This window comes from Capra hircus, chromosome 22 (assembly GCF_001704415.2).
Source record: "Capra hircus breed San Clemente chromosome 22, ASM170441v1, whole genome shotgun sequence".
NCBI classification, from domain to species: domain Eukaryota; kingdom Metazoa; phylum Chordata; class Mammalia; order Artiodactyla; family Bovidae; genus Capra; species Capra hircus.
Window position 1 is genome coordinate 12,416,426 of NC_030829.1, and position 17,960 is coordinate 12,434,385.

At 46.0% G+C, this 17,960-nt stretch overlaps 1 protein-coding gene across 1 annotated transcript; it reads right to left on the minus strand.

The window, feature by feature from the left end:
• Window positions 2,059-16,276, minus strand: CX3CR1 (C-X3-C motif chemokine receptor 1). Its single transcript, XM_005695559.3, has 2 exons — window positions 16,025-16,276; window positions 2,059-5,034 (listed from the first exon to the last, which is right to left on the minus strand). Exon 2 carries the CDS (start codon window positions 5,023-5,025, stop codon window positions 3,949-3,951), a length of 1,077 nt encoding a protein of 358 aa, XP_005695616.2. The 5' UTR covers window positions 5,026-5,034; window positions 16,025-16,276; the 3' UTR covers window positions 2,059-3,948.

Consider the following 17,960-nt stretch of genomic DNA (forward strand, 5'->3'; position numbering starts at 1 on the left):
CCTAGGTATTATATTCTTTTTGATGTAATTATTGATGGAATTATTTTCTTAATTTCTCTTCCAGATAGTTTATCATTAGTGGAAAGAATTACAACAGATTTCTGTGTTTCGATTTTGTGTCCTGCAATTTTACTGAATTTGTTTATTAATTCTCACAGTTTTTTGATGAAATCTTCATGGTTTTCTGTGTATACTTATATATGTATATATTGTAAAGTGATTATGAAATAAGGTTAGTTAACACATCTATCACTTCACATAGTTACTGTTTTTTCATGTGTGGTGAGAACTTTTAAAATCTACTCTTTTAGGAACTTCCCTGACAGTCCATTGGTTAAGACTCTGCACTCCCAATGCAGGGGTCAGAGTCTTGATCCTTGGTCAGGGAACTAAGATCCTGTATGCCATGCACAGCCTGGTCTAAGACATAAAATAAATAAATAAAGATGCAAAAGTTTCTTAAATATTAAAATCAAGTATTTTAGGAACTTTCAAATACACAGCACAGTATTGTTAACTGTAGTCACCATAGGATTGGTCTATATTTTTATTAGGAAGAGGAAGTCAGTAAACTGAGAGTTAAGGGATCTGCCTCTTTGATTAACCCACTGTTTGGTCTTGGGCCAGTCTCTGACCCTCTCTGAACATCCTTTCTCTAACCTGCAAAGTGTGGGTTTGTACTCAACTATTTCTGACCACCCACCATTCTGTGATTCTGGGAAAAAGCAAGATGGCATGGGCAACATAGTATGAGTTTCCTCACTGGGAAAGATTGAATCTAATAAAAATAATAGTAAAAGAAAGTAGTTGCCATCATTTGTCTGACCTTGCTTTCCAAGCCTGTGTTGTGAGCTTTGGGAAGGTAACCTTACTAAATCCTCATCATCTTTCTAGGAAGTTGGCACTGTTTTTATTCTTATTTGCCAGCTGAGGAAACTGAACCTTAGAGATGTCAAATACCTCGCCCAGGGTCACAGAGTCAGTCTGCTGGGATGCAGTCACAGACGTCTATCTGTATTTGGAATTCCCTTCCTCTTTGGGGAAGCCCAGAGCCCAGCAGCCGTGGTGGATCTGATTCAGCTGTGCTCTTAGGGTCAACTGTCCTTTTCAGATGTGCCTTCCTTTCCTTAGACACCAGCATCACAGCTATTCAGGGTTTTTCAACGACCTTCCTTATTTTCTCCCTATTCTGTCTTAGCAAAATGAATGAATGTTTCTTATGATACAAATCTAATTGTCTTCTAGAAATGAAAGTGTTTGTTTGTCTCCTTTGTTTCTCAAGACAAAAGAATTTTTTCCTCTTTTCTTAGGAGTCCACTAATAAGTTAAAATTTTAATGAAAAATTTCATGATTCAACAGATGGGACAAGGATCAGGTGACAAGGGAGGAAATCGTGAACACCCTGAGAACACCTTCTTCCACTAGTTGTCTGAGCCAGAGCTCCAGCACCTTCCCACCACATATTCTGTTCCCAATGCCTTTCACTATTCTCAGACTTTTCTCTTAAAATCTCAAGATCTTAAGACTCAGGTAAGATGTTCTAGGGGACGACAGAGGATGAGATGGCTGGATGGCATCACCAACTCGATGGACATGAGTCTGAGTGAACTCCGGGAGCTGGTGATGGACAGGGAGGCCTGGCGCGGTGCAATTCATGGGGTCGCAAAGAGTCGGACATGACTGAGCAACTGAACTGAACTGAAGATGTTCTAAGATCCTTAACCACTCAGGTCAGGAGTCCTTGTTCTTGTATTGCCAAATTGTAAGAGTATGCTTCTTTTTTTTTTTTTAAACTTCTGAGTTCTGCATTTAAATGTTAAGTGCCTCTTAAGCATTGAGGGCAGAGGCCTTATCACACTCATCTTTGGAACAGCTCTGGATCTGAGCTCACATGTTATATATAATACATGCTCAGTAAAGGTTTTGCAGTTTATTAGTTTCATATGTATGCGTCAAAAGCTAAGAAGTACCCATGCCCTTTGCCCCAGCTAGCCCCATGGCAAGGAATTTATCCAAAGGAAGTAATTGAAGAGAAGAAAGGAAATTACACAGAAAAGTGCTATAAAATATGTATTTGCTAAATATTAGAAACACATGAAGTGCTTATTAACAGGGTAATGATAAGTTGCAGTACACGATCTTAATGGAATGTAATTCATCCTGTCACTAGATAAACAAATACATTGACTTCCAAGGAGTGAGAAATAGAGCAGTGAGTCAGATGCCTTCAGTGAGAACACAACCTGGCAGAGTCTTCTAAAATGATCATTACAAAACTGTGCTGAAACAGAGCGTTATCTGCGGCCTAATGTTAAGAGAGAGAAAAAAAAAAGCAGATTATAAAACTGTCCGTACACTATGATTGCAACTTGAAACATGTGAGGCTGTAAATAAGGTCCAGTGGGCACATGAAGATATTGCGTGATTAGATTATAGGTGATATTTTCTTTAGCATCATCACAATTGTTTTTCAAGCTTAAAAGTTTCGGACCATCTCAAACGTTAACTGAGAAAGGGAAAGCTGTTCCTGGGACTCGGGCTGTTCAGGTTGGCAGTGGCATGAATGATGAGGTTCTCTCCAGATAGAGTTGTCACCAGTTGATTGGGAGGAAATGGTCCAGGCAGCCTGGGAGGACTGAGTCAGGAAATCCTATCCATCTGTATATCTAGGAGTGTCCATTGACCACCACCGTGGGAGCCAGCCTGCTCCGTGTCAAGGGCTGCATCACAAGCAGAGCCTGTGAGGCCCTTCCAAGCTCTGTCAACAGCACCACTTAAGCACGGTGCCAGGTGGGGGAAAGGCTGAAGTCTGGGAACCTGACAGGAGGGTTGGAATCTGTGAGAGCTGGAGGCTGGCTCCTCATGCTGCACTTCCTACATGAAAAGAGTTATTGTTTCCATTCTACAGATGAGGAAACTAAGCTCAGTTGGCCCCGTTATCCAGTGGATAAGTGATAGAGTTGAGATTAGAAACCATGCCTGCTCAGTTTGGGCCAGTACTTTTTTCTGTTTATTCCCCTGGGTCCTGGATCAGGTGGTGATGCACGCGACCAGATGGAAGAGACCTGTCTGAGCGGGGAGCTGGAGTCCTTTGAGAAAAGAAGGCACTGGGGAATCTGTTATTGGGACTGCATGATGGAACATCTTGGAGGCCAGGCATTTGAGTTTGGACTTGGTACAGTGTACGCTAGGGGAACCTTTGTAGGTTGGGGGATATGACAGAGAGGGTTTAATGAAGAAGAGTCTGGCAGTGTGTGCTGGCCAGTATGATCAGGAGGGAGGCTGGGCCAGACACCCAGTACAGTTTGTGGGCAACTCTTGTTCGGTCTGATCAAAGAAGCACCCACACCTTCAGCTCTTTGGAAATACATCTTCCTGCATCTCCAACCACAATATTGGAATGGAAGCTGCCATCTTGTTTTCCTCTTCCCTGTGGATACCACCTCGTGGTCCAGGGATGAAGATCTGATACAAACTTGGCCAATCAGAGCCCTTCCCTGGGGATTTCGACCTTGGCCTCAGAGGGGGATTGGTCTCACTCCCTCTCGGATGACAAAGATGTGAGTCTGGGATCTCTCTTACCACTCAGAGAACTGAGAGTCAGAGGACACGCTAGCTAGATTCAGTCTCTAGTTTTCTCTCACTGAGGACTCACCACGCATTGCCCATGCCACAGGGTGAAAGTTACTGCCTCTTTTCAGGCTAAGTTAGGCTGAGTTGAATTCCGGTCATTTATAAACAAGCAAGTCCTGACATTGGCGGTAAGACCCACGTCTACTCTTTATCATTCAAATTTTGAGCACAGGTCTCAAAGATACTTTAGGATTGTTTTGGGAGCTTTGGATCCATTGTTTCTTGCACGTAAGAAGTTTTAAAATCCGTCCTCATTATTCAGTGTCAACTCAGAAACTCCAGCCTTGCTGGAGGGACACAGCTTTGGGATCCCTTCAGAGAACGATGGACGTATCTCCTTCACTGGTGTAATGAGTAAAATTGCTGCTCAGAACACTTTCCCGCCTGCTCCTTTGTGATTCAGACAGAGACGAAGAGAAAGTGATGTGGACAGGACGGCAACACAGGACAGCCAGGCATTTCCTGTACAGATGGTAAAGGTATCGTCTGAACTTCTCTCCAACAAATGCGTAGATAAGGGGGTTGAGGCAGCAGTGGCTAAATGCAATTGTCTCCGTCACACTGATGGCCAACTTCAGATCCCTCTTCACGTCACACTTGGGAAAGAAGTCATAGAGATTGAGCGTCTGTAAGAAAATCATGACATTATAGGGTGTCCAGAAGAGGAAAAACACGACAACCACCAGAAAGATCAGCCTAATGGCTTTAGCTTTCTTGTGGTTCTTGCAGGAAAACAATGTCCGCATGATTCTGAAGTAACAGTAACTCATAATGAGCAGGGGGAGCAGGAAGCCAAGGAAATTGATTTCCACATTGAGGATCACAGGCCAGATTTCCCGCAGGATCTCAGGGTAGTCACCAAAGCATTCATTTTCTTTCTCTTTGGTAAACATGAACTGCGGTGCGGCCATCAAGATGGCGGCTGCCCAGACGCCGAGGCTGATGGTGACGCCATGCTGCGCGGTCCTGTTGTTCATGGAGTTGGCAGCCAGGACGATGGCCAGGAACCTGTCGATGCTGATGACGGTGATGAAGAATATGCCTCCAAAAAGCCCAATGAAGAAGAAGGCAGTGGTGAGTTTGCACGTGGCATGGTGAAGGCCTTGCTCGTTTATCACATAGTGAGTCCAGAAGGGCAAGGTGGCTACAAAGAGCAGATCGGACAAGGCCAGGTTCAGGAGGTAAATGTCAGTAATACTTTTGGACCTCTGGCTGTTGATGAGGGCAAACACCACCAGCAAATTTCCCACCAGGCCAAAGGCAAAGACGAGGGAATAGAGTGTGGCCACGAAGACAGTTCCCATGGCCACGATGTCCCCCATATCACAGGCTTCTGCAAGGTCATAATACTCCAAGTTTTCTGAAGTTGATTCAGGGAGGGTGGTGTGCATGGTGAGCACCTGGATGAGAAAGGAAGACAAGTAATGGCATGAGTTCTCAGAGAAACCAAGTTGGAATTCCGCTCCTTACATACAAAGGCAGACTGGAAGAAACAAACTTTTGGTTGGGTGTCTGACCAGTACATTTCCCAGGGTCCTGTGTGCTGTCTTATTTAATCTCTGTGATGGAGGCTATAACAGACCCCTCTGACAGAGAGGACACGAGGCTCTGAGATGCTCAGTGACTTGCCAGGAACGACACAGTAAATGGCTCAGTTAGCATTTGAACGTCAGTCTTTTGAAGCTTGAGACAGATATTTTTTTCTTTGATTTTCAAAAGTCTATCTGAAAGGTAGCCAGCTTAACCAGGGTGTGGATGGGTGAGAGAGGACCATGAGCAAGGGGGGAGGAGAGGGATGGGGTGGTGTGTATATTAGTTGCTCAGTCGTGTCCTACTCTTTGGGACCCCATAGACTATAGCCTGCCATATATCCTCTGTCCATGGGGATTGTCCAGGCAAGAATACTGGAGTGGGTTGCCATGCCCTCCTCCAGGAATTCTTCCCAACCCAGGGATCAAACCCAGGTCTCTCGCATTGCAGGCAGATTCTTTACCAACTGAGCCACCAGGGAAGCCCAGGAATACTGGTGTGGGTAGCCTAACCCTTCTTCAGGGGATCTTTCCAACCCAGGAATCTAACTGGGGTCTCCTGCATTGCAGGCGGATTCTTTACCAGCTGAGCTAGTGCCGTAATTCACACTTCCATTTCAAACTTCCCCAGTGCCATTCTCCACCCCCTTCCTTTCTTCCACCTCTCTACCCTCTGGACTCCTGTTTCTCCTGCTTGAAGACTGGAGAGAGGTCTCAGATTGTCGCAGAGCCCTGGGCAGACCTGCACCCAGAGGCCTGTCTTGGTTTTTGCGGGCCATTTCTTTTCCTCTTCCTCTATGAACCAAGTCTTTCTCTTCCTTAATGAATAATCGTTAAGGATTATTATTCCTTCCTTAAGGAATAATCCTAGAGTCAGACACTCGAGGGTGATTACCTTGCCTTGATTTGCCCAGGACTCTTTTGGTTTTAGCACTGAAAGTCTCACATTTCGGAAACCCCTAAGTTCTAAGCCAACTGGGATGGTCAGTCACCCTACAAGTGCAGAGGGTGTGCCAGCGTCACCCACGCCTCTGCAGTCACGAAGGGGCCAACAGATCCCAGGTGGAGGGCGGGCTCGGTTAGCCTGTGGCCTCAGGTCCCAGGGGCTAATTAATAATTACCAGTCCTGCACTTCACTGTGGCCTACCCTCCCCCACAGTTCTTTTTCTGTTCCTTTCTGGACAGGAATGGAAAGGCAAGGCATTGCTGCTCAGGCTGGGCAGTGGCACGTGCCCATCCTCCCTTCTCCCAGCCAGGACTCACTCCAGAGTCTGTATGGGAAGCCCTTTCGCCATGGGCCTCTGGGGCCCCTCCTCTTCCTTGTGATACCACAGGACAAGCTCTCAGAAACCTCAGCACACACCTCCTGCTTGTCACTGCCCGTCTCCCAGCACAGCTCAAGCCAAAGCTCACACTTCTCTAACCAAGGGAGTTTCCACACCTCACTACACCCTTTTCATGCTGGTTATACCAAGATGGTGTCTCTGCCACAGTGAGGACCCACCCTTCGCTTCTCCCTTCCCAGCCTCAGCTTGGCATGCTGGTCCACTTCTCTGGCTCACCCAGCCTGCCGGCGAAGTGGCCCAAGGCCTTCTGACCTGGGCCGTCTCAGGCTGGGATGGAGTCCTCAGCCCCAGGAAAGTGGGTGCTCTCTTTGCTCTTGGCTACAATGCCCTTTTCTCAGAGGCATGACTAGCCATGACTTTAATCAATAAAAGTTAAGTTGAACCGTATAAAGTGGCTGATGTTCAACTATTTTTAAGTGACAGCAATGTCAGATGCTCAGCTGAAATGTGGGGAGGCAGGGAGCAGCCGCGTGGTGCAGGTGGCTTGCGGCTGGAGCCCGTCTTCTTGGACTTGCAGCTTGTAGGGAAGCAAACAGTCAAGTCCTTGTTGGGGATGCTGGGGCTAGCTCCCCTCTTCCTCCTCCTCCTCCCCCCCAGTGTCAGGAGCTGGCAGTGTTGACCTAGAGAAGAGTCCAAGGACAATAAAATCATTTTATATCTCTTTGGAGCCTGTATTCAGTCCTAAAGCCCAGGAATTTGGTGCTTTTAGATTGACTTGATTTTTTTTTTTTGAAACTAAACACATTTTAATAGAAAACAAAATACAAAATAACTTTTCAGAAAACAGAAATATTTAATCCTTTTCCCCAAAATTAGAAGTCGCTTCATCCTCAGAGCATAGTTTTTGATGCGTGTGCTCGTACTTAAGATTTGTTTCACAGACTGTTCATTAAACTGCTATTGCAAAGCAGGTGGGAGGGATGGTCTCAAGAGGAAAAGATGCTGGAAAAGCCACACCTCAGAATCATTTGGAAATTCAGCATTGTTTAATTCTTTCTTTTGACTTTTCACTTCTAATTATTTTCATTTCTTTACCACAGTCCGTCCTTTCGGGGGAGAGAATTGTTAATAAAGTGCAATAGAAGTGCAATCACAGAAAGAATCTTTCCCACCATTGCTGCAAGAGCCCAAGACTCTCTCAGTCAAATCCGCCCACCCACTTCCAGAAACATGTCAGCTGGAGTGACCCAACTGTCCCCCAGGAGTTTTCCCTTTCTCCCAATACACTGTGTGACCAAGTTCTCTGAATTCCCTGAACCTCAAAATTCCAAGTAGCACAGCCAGTGCCAGGAGTAAAACCTGAAAGATGAGAGCAGAGAAGGCCCCTCTGCCAATGGTAGGTTTCCTCTTCTCAATAACAATTATAATAACAATAATAAAAAGCCCTGGTTCTCTGTAATCAGAAAAGGAAAGACGTCTGCCAGGATGACCCTGCCCTCTTTCCTAATTCTCACCCCCGCATTCCTCCCTGGCTAGAGTGCCTTCTACCCAGTGACCCTGCAGCACTGCTCCTGGGGAGGGCGCCTGGCAAACACCCTCAGGTCAAGGGCAGCCCCAGCGAGGCAAGGGCACCTTGGTGCCAGAGATAGGGAGGGGCCACACGAGGACACAGTGGGATCTCTGTGATTCCTGTCTCACGTTTTTTCCCCATCACCACCCTTCCTGCCCCTGTCCTTCCACACTTGGGGGCTGAGTGGAGAGTGGTGGGTTGGGGACATCTGCAGGGCAAGGGGGGACCCGGGGAGTCTTTCACAGTCAGTCAGTGATTCCATCTGTCTCTCCTAAGACTTGCCGTCTGGAGCTCTTCACACGCCCCAGTCTGAGGTTGACTTGATTTTTGCCAGATATGCACGTGCTGGGTTTGATGTTCTCTTGGCACTGTGTCTCATACACAGGGACCTCCTACTAATCTTCAGGCAGGTGTCTCTGGATCACTGAAGAGCAAGGAGAAGGTGAGAAGGGCACGGGCACACACATGGCAGCCCTGAGCCAGGGGCCCAGCAAGGAGAGAGGAGGACCAGACACCTCCTTGCCCCCTGCCCCCAGTTTGTTTCAGACATCCTGGCCTTTCCCGAGCTCTCGCTGCACCTTCCCTGACCTCTTGTCACAAGTATCCCTGGAGCCCTTCAGCAGGGCAGTGAATTAAATACAGAACTTTCCTTTCAGAACTGCAGTAAGGCTTAAATAACACCAAGTGTCTAGAACTTAATAGTTTTATCCAGGCACCTTTTCAGGAAAGGTGAGCCCAAGCAGGACCTTTTATTTCTAGGTCCTCTGAGATGTTCCAGCCCTGGGCCAGGAACCTGAAGATAGGAGTCTTGGCAGCAGATGAGAGTGGGGCCAATGCCTGGGGGTCAGAGGGCTGTCAGGGATCTAATTGGCTTTCACTCAGGCTGGACACTGGAAATCAAGTGCAAGAATCCCATGCAATAAGCCCTTGCAGCATGTAGTAAGTGAGGTCCATGTAGATGGGGTTGCAAGGGGAAGGATGGGTGCTGGAATGAAGTATTAGCATGGGTCCCACTGCACTAACCTAGGCTGCACCACACACATCCCCCCAGCTATACTTGGGCCTCCTCACCCTCTGCTCTGTCTGGGCTGAACCTAGAAGCTGAGCTTTGAGTACACATGGCTGTCTTAGTCAAGTAAAAATGAATTTTGTAGAACCTGCTCTAAAAAACACCCAGCTAGCTCTATGGCTGATCCTGTCCTACTTCCTCTGGTCACTTCCTTTTCTTTGGCCTGCTCACTTATTTTTTAACCTTTTTTTTTTTTTTTCGGTCATCATTACCCACTTTTTCCAATCAGCTTCCCTTTTCTATACTTCCTTCTCATTAGGTGGCCTCCATCCCCTTTCTTCTCCTCAACGTCTTTTTCATGTTGCTTCCCCATCTCTTTTGGCTTCACGTCCTGCTTACCATTTTCTAGATCCAGTGTGCCTTGCTTGTTAACCTCCCTTGCTCTCATACAGAAGGGTTTGAGGTTAAGTCTAATGCCAATTGTTAGGCTTAATATTTTTCCTTTGGACCAAACAAAACTCAGGAATTGCTTGATCCTGGATCCCGACTTTCCCCATGTGGTGCCAGTGTCTCTTGACATTCCAGAACCTGAGGTTATCCTCTGAAAGCCCCAGGTGAGAAGGAGAGAAGGCTGCTGTTCCTGGGCACCCACTAAGTGTCATGCTACAGACACAAGACCCTATTTAATTCTTGCCACAACACCTCGTGGCGAATGATGGCAAAATAACCACCAGCAAGCAGAGAGACTTCAGCAGCTTATCAAGGGCACAGCAGAGCCAGGATTTTAAGCCAGATGCATCTCTTCACAAAGCCATGCTTCCTGCCCTGCACCAGGTTTCTCCTCTTGGAGGGAAATTCTGCAGGTTACTGCAGGCCACATCTCTAGAACAAGAGCTGGAAAATAGTAGAGGTGACCCCCCCCCACACCTTTAAAGGATAAAATTCATGATGTGACCCTGAGCACTGTTCCTGGGTTTAGACTCAGGACCCAGGAGGCTGACCCTCAGTGAAGTAGCAGGTGGGGAATGGAGGGGGAGGAGATATTATTTGCCTCTCCAGCCGTGACCAGGTAGGGGTCCTCACTGCCAGACCCTCAGAATCTAACTCTCAGTAATGCGGTGAGAAAATTTAGATCCTTTTCTCTGGAGAAGAAAAGGCTGAAAACTAAAGGATCAGCTTCTTTCCTGCCTTCAGATATGCAGAGTTGCTCTTCAGAGCTGCATACTTCATAGGGGTCCACACGCCCCGGGATCAGCTGGCAGACCCTGAGCATCTCCCTCCCACCTGTGCCTTAGTGCCTTGATGTGGGTAATGCAAGCCCTGGACTGGACCATCTCTGAGAGCCCAGTCAGCTCTGGATAATCAGTTTTCCAAGGACCGAACGGAAGGAAACAGTCTTAAAAGAGCAGCATGGGTCCTGGGTCAGCGAAGTGTGGCCTCATGTCCACAGAGTGACTGCCCAGCAACCTACGAAGCTTCTGGGCTCACAGGCACCCAGCGTTCAGATGAGGTTCTGCTTGGAGACAGACAGCTGAATCAGTTAATTTGGGGTTCTGACAAATCTGGGGTTCACCCCGGGCTACGTGGGAAGGTGCTCAGTCTGACTCCAAGTCCACACCCCTGGCTCTTTGAGCCCCTGTGTTTTCAGAACCTGGTGGTTTTCCAGTTTACAATGATGGTTATTTTTAGAAGAGACCTCTCCTTAGGATTCAGAGAGAGCTAAGGCTGAGAAGGCAAAAAACAGGCAGATGGAGGGGCCTTGAATTCCATGCTGAGGGGCAGCGGCCACATTTTGCAGCCTACACCGCATCCTCCTTGCAGTACATTGAGTGACTCTATTCGTGCAGCAAGTCTTCAGCCTAGAACGACTTGGCATGACCACCCATCAGCATTTTATACAAGCCAAATGCACAGCCCAAGCCAAGACCAGTAACAGGAAAAGACCGTACGTCGGGAGCTGCCCCTGCACCGAACCCGCCTCTGTTCTGGGCCACGCCTCCCGCTGCTTTCCTCTGCAGCATCCTTACTGGTATTTATCTCTGTCAAAGTAAACTGTGAAATCTAGAAAAGAAATGCTTTATGATTTTCCTTTCTAAATAACTGAAGACATGGACTCGCTTATTAATTAATTGTGGATTAAGTCAATATCTATTAAGTATCTTTACCATACACTGGCATAAGGACAAGTAAAAATTAAAAGTAAGAGGCTTAATTCTCCCTGTTGAAAATAAGGGACAATAGTCCCCTTGTCTCCTTTTTCTTAGAGCATTTACTTTAGAAGACGTATAGTTGTGAGTACCTCTCCCTTCTTGGACATGTGATCATTTCCTCTGCAGCTTTCGAGCTGGGAGCCATCTCTTTGAAATGCGCATGTTGGTGCCCAGACTCCCAGTGCCAGGAGGAGGAGAGGAGCCTGACTTGGGCCGGAACCTGGCTCCAAGTTACACAACTACCTCTGATCATAAAGAGATGAGAAGCTTGTTTCTCTTCTGGATGGATGAAGCCAGCTAATACAGATGACCATGCTGAACTTGGGATGAACTGTGTGTGACTGTCAGGTTCCCTGACTTGAGTACTAGCTGTTGAAGCTTCCCTGGTGGTGCAGAGGTTAAAGCATCTGCCTGCAATGTGGGAGACCTTGGTTCGATCCCTGGGTTGGGAAGATCTGGAGAAGGAAATGGCAACCCACTCCAGTATTCTTGCCTGGAGAATCCTGTGGACGGAGGAGCTTGGTGGGCTACAGTCCACGGGTCGCAAAGAGTTGGACACGACTGAGCGACTTCGCTTTCACTTGTTGAGTGTCTAAGGGGTTGTGTCTGAAGTGAGATTTTTTTGTGTATCTTTACTACCTCATAGCAGTTTGCCTGTGACGCATATGATGTTTAATTCTTATTCAATAATGACAGAGTTCTTCTAAACAGACATTTCTCCAAAGAAGACATACAGATGGCTAACAAACACATGGAAAAATGCTCAACATCCCACATTATCAGAGAAAGGCAAATCAAAACCACAAGGAGGTACCATCTCACACCGGTCAGAATGGCTGCTATCAAAAAGTCTATAAACAATAAATGCTGGAGAGGGTGCAGAGAAAAAGGAACCCTCTTACACTGTTGGTGGGAATGCAAACTAGTACAGCCACTATGGAGAACAGTGTGGAGATTCCTTAAAAAACTGGAAATAGAACTGCCATATGACCCAGCAATCCCACTACTAGGCATACACACCGAGGAAACCAGAATTGAAAGAGACACGTGTACCCCAATGTTCATCACAGCACTGTTTATAATAGCCAGGACATGGAAGCAACCTAGATGTCCATCAGCAGACGAATGGATAAGAAAGCTGTGGTACATATACACAATGGAGTATTACTCAGCCATTAAAAAGAATACATTTGAATCAGTAATAATGAGGTAGATAAAGCTGGAGCCTATTATACAGAGTGAAGTAAGCCAGAAAGAAAAACACCAATATAGTATATTAATGCATATATATGGAATTCAGACAGTAACAATGACCCTATATGCGAGGCAGCGAAAGAGACACAGAAGTAAAGAATGGACTTTTGGACTCTGTGGGAGAAGGCAAGGATGGGATGATTTGAGAGAATAGCATTGAAACATGTATATTTTCACGTGAAACAGATCGCCAGTCCAGGTTCGATGCATGAGGCAGGGTGCTTGCGGCTGGTGCAGTGGGATGACCCTGAGGGATGGGATGGGGAGGGAGGTGGGAGGGAGTTCAGGATGGGGAACACATGTACACCCAGGGCTGATTCCTGGGAATGTATCGCAAAACCCATCACAATATGGTAAAGTAATTAGCCTCCAATTAAAACAAACAAACAAAAAATAATGACAGTGTTCTTTCTCTACTATCTTCATGGAGAGGTTTTTCTAGGTCAGATATTTTGCTTTTCATTCTGTTTCCCCAACAATAGGCACTGGGCTTGTTTCTGTGGAGGTGAAAATGTCTAAGATACAGTCTCTGTGAATTTTTTACTATTGTTTCATAACAAGAGTGTAAGAAAAGTGATGGGGTGCATTTGATAAGTGTCCTGTGAATATGGGCCAATTTTGCATTTATCTATAAATTCATCTAAGCAGTTCTGGTTGTATTTCATCCATGTTATTGCGGTGGCTGAGGTCTGTTCATTGTCGCTGCTGAATAGGATTGCACCATGTGAGTGTCCCACGGTCATCATCTGTTTTATGCTGGTGCACCCTTCAGTGGCTTTCAGTTTGAGACCTTGGTGAACATTGCTGTCATAAACATTTTTGTGTATACGTATACAGCCCCTATAGTATGAATGCTTTTTTTTTTGGCTAGGAAAAGGAGTACGTCAAGGCTGTATGTTGTCACCCTGCTTATTTAACTTATATGCAGAGTACATCATGAGAAACGCTGGGTGGAAGAAGCACAAGCTGGAATCAAGATTGCCAGGAGAAATATTAGTAACTTTAGATATGCAGATGACACCACCCTTATGACAGAAAGTGAAGAGGAACTAAAGAACCTCTTGGTGCAAGTGAAAGAGGAGAGTGAAAAAGTTGGCTTAAATCTCAGCATTCAGAAAACTAAGATCATGGCATCTGGTCCCATTACTTCATGGGAAATAGATGGGGAAACAGTGGAAACAGTGTCAGACTTTATTTTGGGGGGCTCCAAAATCACTGCAGATGGTGACTGCAGCCATAAAATTAAAAGACGCTTACTCCTTGGAAGGAAAGTTATGACCAACCTAGAAAAAGCAGAAACATTACTTTGCCAGCAAAGGTCTGTCTAGTCAAGGCTATGGTTTTTCCAGTGGTCATGTATGGATGTGAGACTGCGGAGACTCAGTCTCATGACTCCAACTCATGTATGGAGTTGGACTGTGAAGAAGGCTGAGTGCCGAAGAATTGATGCTTTTGAACTGTGGTGTTGGAGAGACTCTTGAGAGTCCCTTGGACTGCAAGGAGATCCAACCAGTCCATTCTGAAGGAGATCAGCCCTGGGATTTCTTTGGAAGGGATGATGCTAAAGCTGAAACTCCAGTACTTTGGCCACCTCATGCGAAGAGTTGACTCATTGGAAAAGACTCTGATGCTGGGAGGGATTGGGGGCAGGAGGAGAAGGGGACGACAGAGGATGAGATGGCTGGGTGGCATCACCGAATCTATGGACTGAAGTTTGAGTGAACTCTGGGAGTTGGTGATGGACAGGGAGGCCTAGCGTGTTGCGATTCATGGGGTCACAGAGAGTCGGACACGACTGAGCGACGGAACTGATGCAACACGGGGGACCTGAGTTCCCTGACCACAGATTGATTCCATGCAACCTGCTTTGCGAACATGGAGTCTTAAACACTGGACTACCAGGGAAGCCCCAGTATGAATGCATTTTTAAAATACAAACCAAAAACATAGATCTGCTGTATGAACTCACATACAGGAAGGTGAGAAACAGGCAAGGATAATCCATGGAAAGGTTTAAAATCCTTGTAAAGCTACAAGGACAAGGAGAGAATCAGTAACCATAAAGGTGAGGATTGGGGTGATTTCTGGGAGGGCAGGGGTGGTGATCCGGAGAGGCCTGATGGAGCTGCCGGGGGCTGGTCAGGTTCTCTGCTGCTGCCTGGATGATGGTTAGGTGGGAGATCAGTATATGAGTTGTTGACCTGCACACTGTCCTTTGAGTGTATTATGTTTTCAGATGAACACAGGTTTAGGGAAAAGACAAAAGGGCACAGGAACATATTTAAAGAGATGTTGTATAGGTTTTCTTCCCTACAAGAGTCACAATTCACCCACATGTGTGTCCACTCAGACTTTCTTTCTGAAGATGATGTTTTCCAATGACACAAACCTTCTGAGCCCGAATGTCCTCACAGTGATTATAAAAGCATACATCAATGTTGATCATCAAAGTCTGTCAGCAATTTATTACTAAAATGGTTTTCATTATAAATGCAGTAGATGCTCATTATAAAAAATGCAGATGGTGCAAAAAAGCATGGAAGAAAAAGGAAAGAAAAAACTCAAGAAAGAAAGAAAAAATACATTTTTTTCAAGTTATAGGAAAAAAACCAAATACCTAGACAAGGAAAAGACATGTCACTTTTGAACAGAAAGTCAAGAATAAGGTAGTGCCAGAAGGAAAGATCATAAAAAGGCTTGCTGTCCATTTGACTTATTTTGTTCCTAAAAATACAAATAGTATGTATATACTTCAGACTCTACAGCGGATTCTTATTGCTCCTATTTAAAAAAATCTTTCTAGGAGTACATAGAGAAGGAGCATGAAACAGATGTGGAAAGTTAACAATAATAATAATAATGGGAATTCCACGGTGGTCCTAGTTGCTGGGACTCCATGACTTTATTGCCCTGTGTGTTGAATCCCCGGTTAGGGAACTAAGATCTTGCAACACTTGCAGTACAGCCAGAAAAAAAAAATGATGATGATAATAATAACTTTGATGCTGTTTCTTACCTTAGAAAGTTGACAGTAATTCCTCAATATCATCCAGATACAATCTTACCTTTTAATTTTTTCTTTTATTGTAGTTGATTCATAAAGTGTTAATTCTGCTATAGAACAGTGATTCATATATGTATCTATTCTGTTCCATTATGGTTTATTACAGGATATTGAATATAGTTCCCTTGGCTGTAGTGTAGAACCTTGTTTTTTATCCACCCTATATAAAATAGTTTGCAGATGCAATTTTAAATGATGCTTTTTTATGGGCATTTCTCCATGTCCCTGAAATGTAATTACTAATGCTTCTAATCATATTTCATCATGTTAAGCACATCATAAGTGATCTAATCAGTCACTGTCTTCCCCTACCAAGCCCCCTAGTACATTTAGGCTATAAGATCCTCTGGAAAATGGTCTCCCTTGTTGGCAGGTAAAGCAAACCAGCCTCATTAACCCACTTTGACCTCTGACCACAGTGCCTCACCCAGCGCGCCCACAGGTGCTAAATGAGCCCTCTGCTCCTACCTGGGCTGGGTCTGGGGAGGGAACCTCGAGAGGTGGCGATGTGCCAGTCAGCCTTCCTGTCCCACGCACAGTCTGTCAGAGAGTATCTCCCTCTCCTCTGAGGGCATCTTTATTTGCAAAGTTAGCCAATAGTATCTGGTTTCCTGTGAGGAAGACTATCTTTAGAGGCTGCTGCAGTCTCAGAAGCTCCAGGCTTGAGGCCAGCTGAGATGGGAGGGTCTGAAGTCAGGGACTAGGAAGAGCCTGGGGCAGACCCAGCGGGGCCAGGAGGGAGTGTGTTTACTTGGGGACTGTGTTACCTCTCTCACTGGGCAGCGGGCGGGAAGTAGAGTAGCTCTCTTTAGTGATGTGCCTTCAGGCAGGCCCAGAAATAGAGTCTCAGTTTTCCTGCTAATAAAAGGGAGCCCATAATACTCACCAGACAGCACTGGGGTGCAGATTAAATGAGCTACAGTTTTTCTTCTCAAAGTGTGATCCCAGCTGGGAGCTTCTCAGAGATGCTGTGCCTCGGGCCGCTGCCACCCCAGACCTCTTGAATCAGACTGCATTTTTTGGATTCCTTCTAAGCTTTTTTTGCAATAAAGAAAAGTCATCTGTATTTTTTGTGTTTTTTCATGTGACTCACTTTATTGTGAATTAACTTTATTGTAGTGGTCTGGGACCAAACTTACAATATTTATAAGGTATGCTTACATTGTTTTATTAAAAAAATTTTTTTTCTATCAAAGTGTATTTAACTTACAGCGTTTCAGGTATACAGCAAAGTGATTCAGTTATGCATCCATCTGTCCATACATATATATTCTTTTTCAGATTTTTTTCCATTATAGGTTATTATAAGATATGAAACATAGAGACTACATTTTAATGAAATTTTTAGGAGTTTGATATAAACACAATGAATCTGAGAGGCATTGATACAGAAAGCACCTACTGAGTGCCTGGCTCCTGGTGGATGCTTAATAATTATGGTTCTCCTCACCTCCCTCAGGGCTCTTGGTGGTTCTCTGTGCCCTGCAGTCAAGCCCAAGTCCTGTATCTGAAGGGCAATGGCCCAGGCTGCTCCCGCGGGATATGGTACCCGGCCAGGCCCTGATGTCCGGGCCGTGCCGCTGCTCCCTGCCCTGGCCAGCTGGTTCTCTGACTTAATCTCAGTCACCTCGGCTGCACTGCCGTCCCACGACTTCCTTACTTGCCTAAGTCATGTTTAAGGCCAAGCCTCCTTCTGGTCTGTCTTTATCCCAGGATCTAACCAGGTTCTGGCACCAGTGAGCCTTCAGCACACATGTTCATTGAGTGGTCAGTGACACGACCCCCCGCAAGGCCTTCCCTGGCTGCCACTGTCCTCACAGCCTGCGCCCAGCACACCCCTGGGTCTCCTGTGGTCTCCAGAGGGTGGGGTTACCCCGTCAGCTTCCACCTCGCCTTCTCCTCATCCAGAACCAGCCATGGTGGGACTGCAGTACCACAGGCTGGGTGGCCAGCTGGTGTTTGAGGAAGTCCATTGCCCAGTCTCCTTTCTCAGTCTCTCCCTGGCCGCAGTCTCAGGCCACCTCTCCCTGCCTTCGGCCAGGCTGAAATGTGTGCCAGAAATAATCCAGAGACTGCTGCTAGACACCCCCAGGTGGGAACGCAGTATAGAGGAGCTGGTCCCACTGAGAACTGGCAGATAGACTTCACTCAAATGCCTCAAGCTACAGGAAACTTCGGATACTTGTTAGCATTTGTGGACACTTTTTCTTTTCCGATTTTTGGCTGCACCACACACAGCAGGCAGGATATTAGTTCCCTGACTAGGGATTGAACCCAGGTCCCCAGCAGTAGAAGCATGGCGCCCTAACCACTGTACCACTAGGGAATTCCCTATGGACACCTTTTCAGAATGCACGGAAGCATATTCCACCCAGACAGAGAAAACCTATGAGGTAGTTAAAAC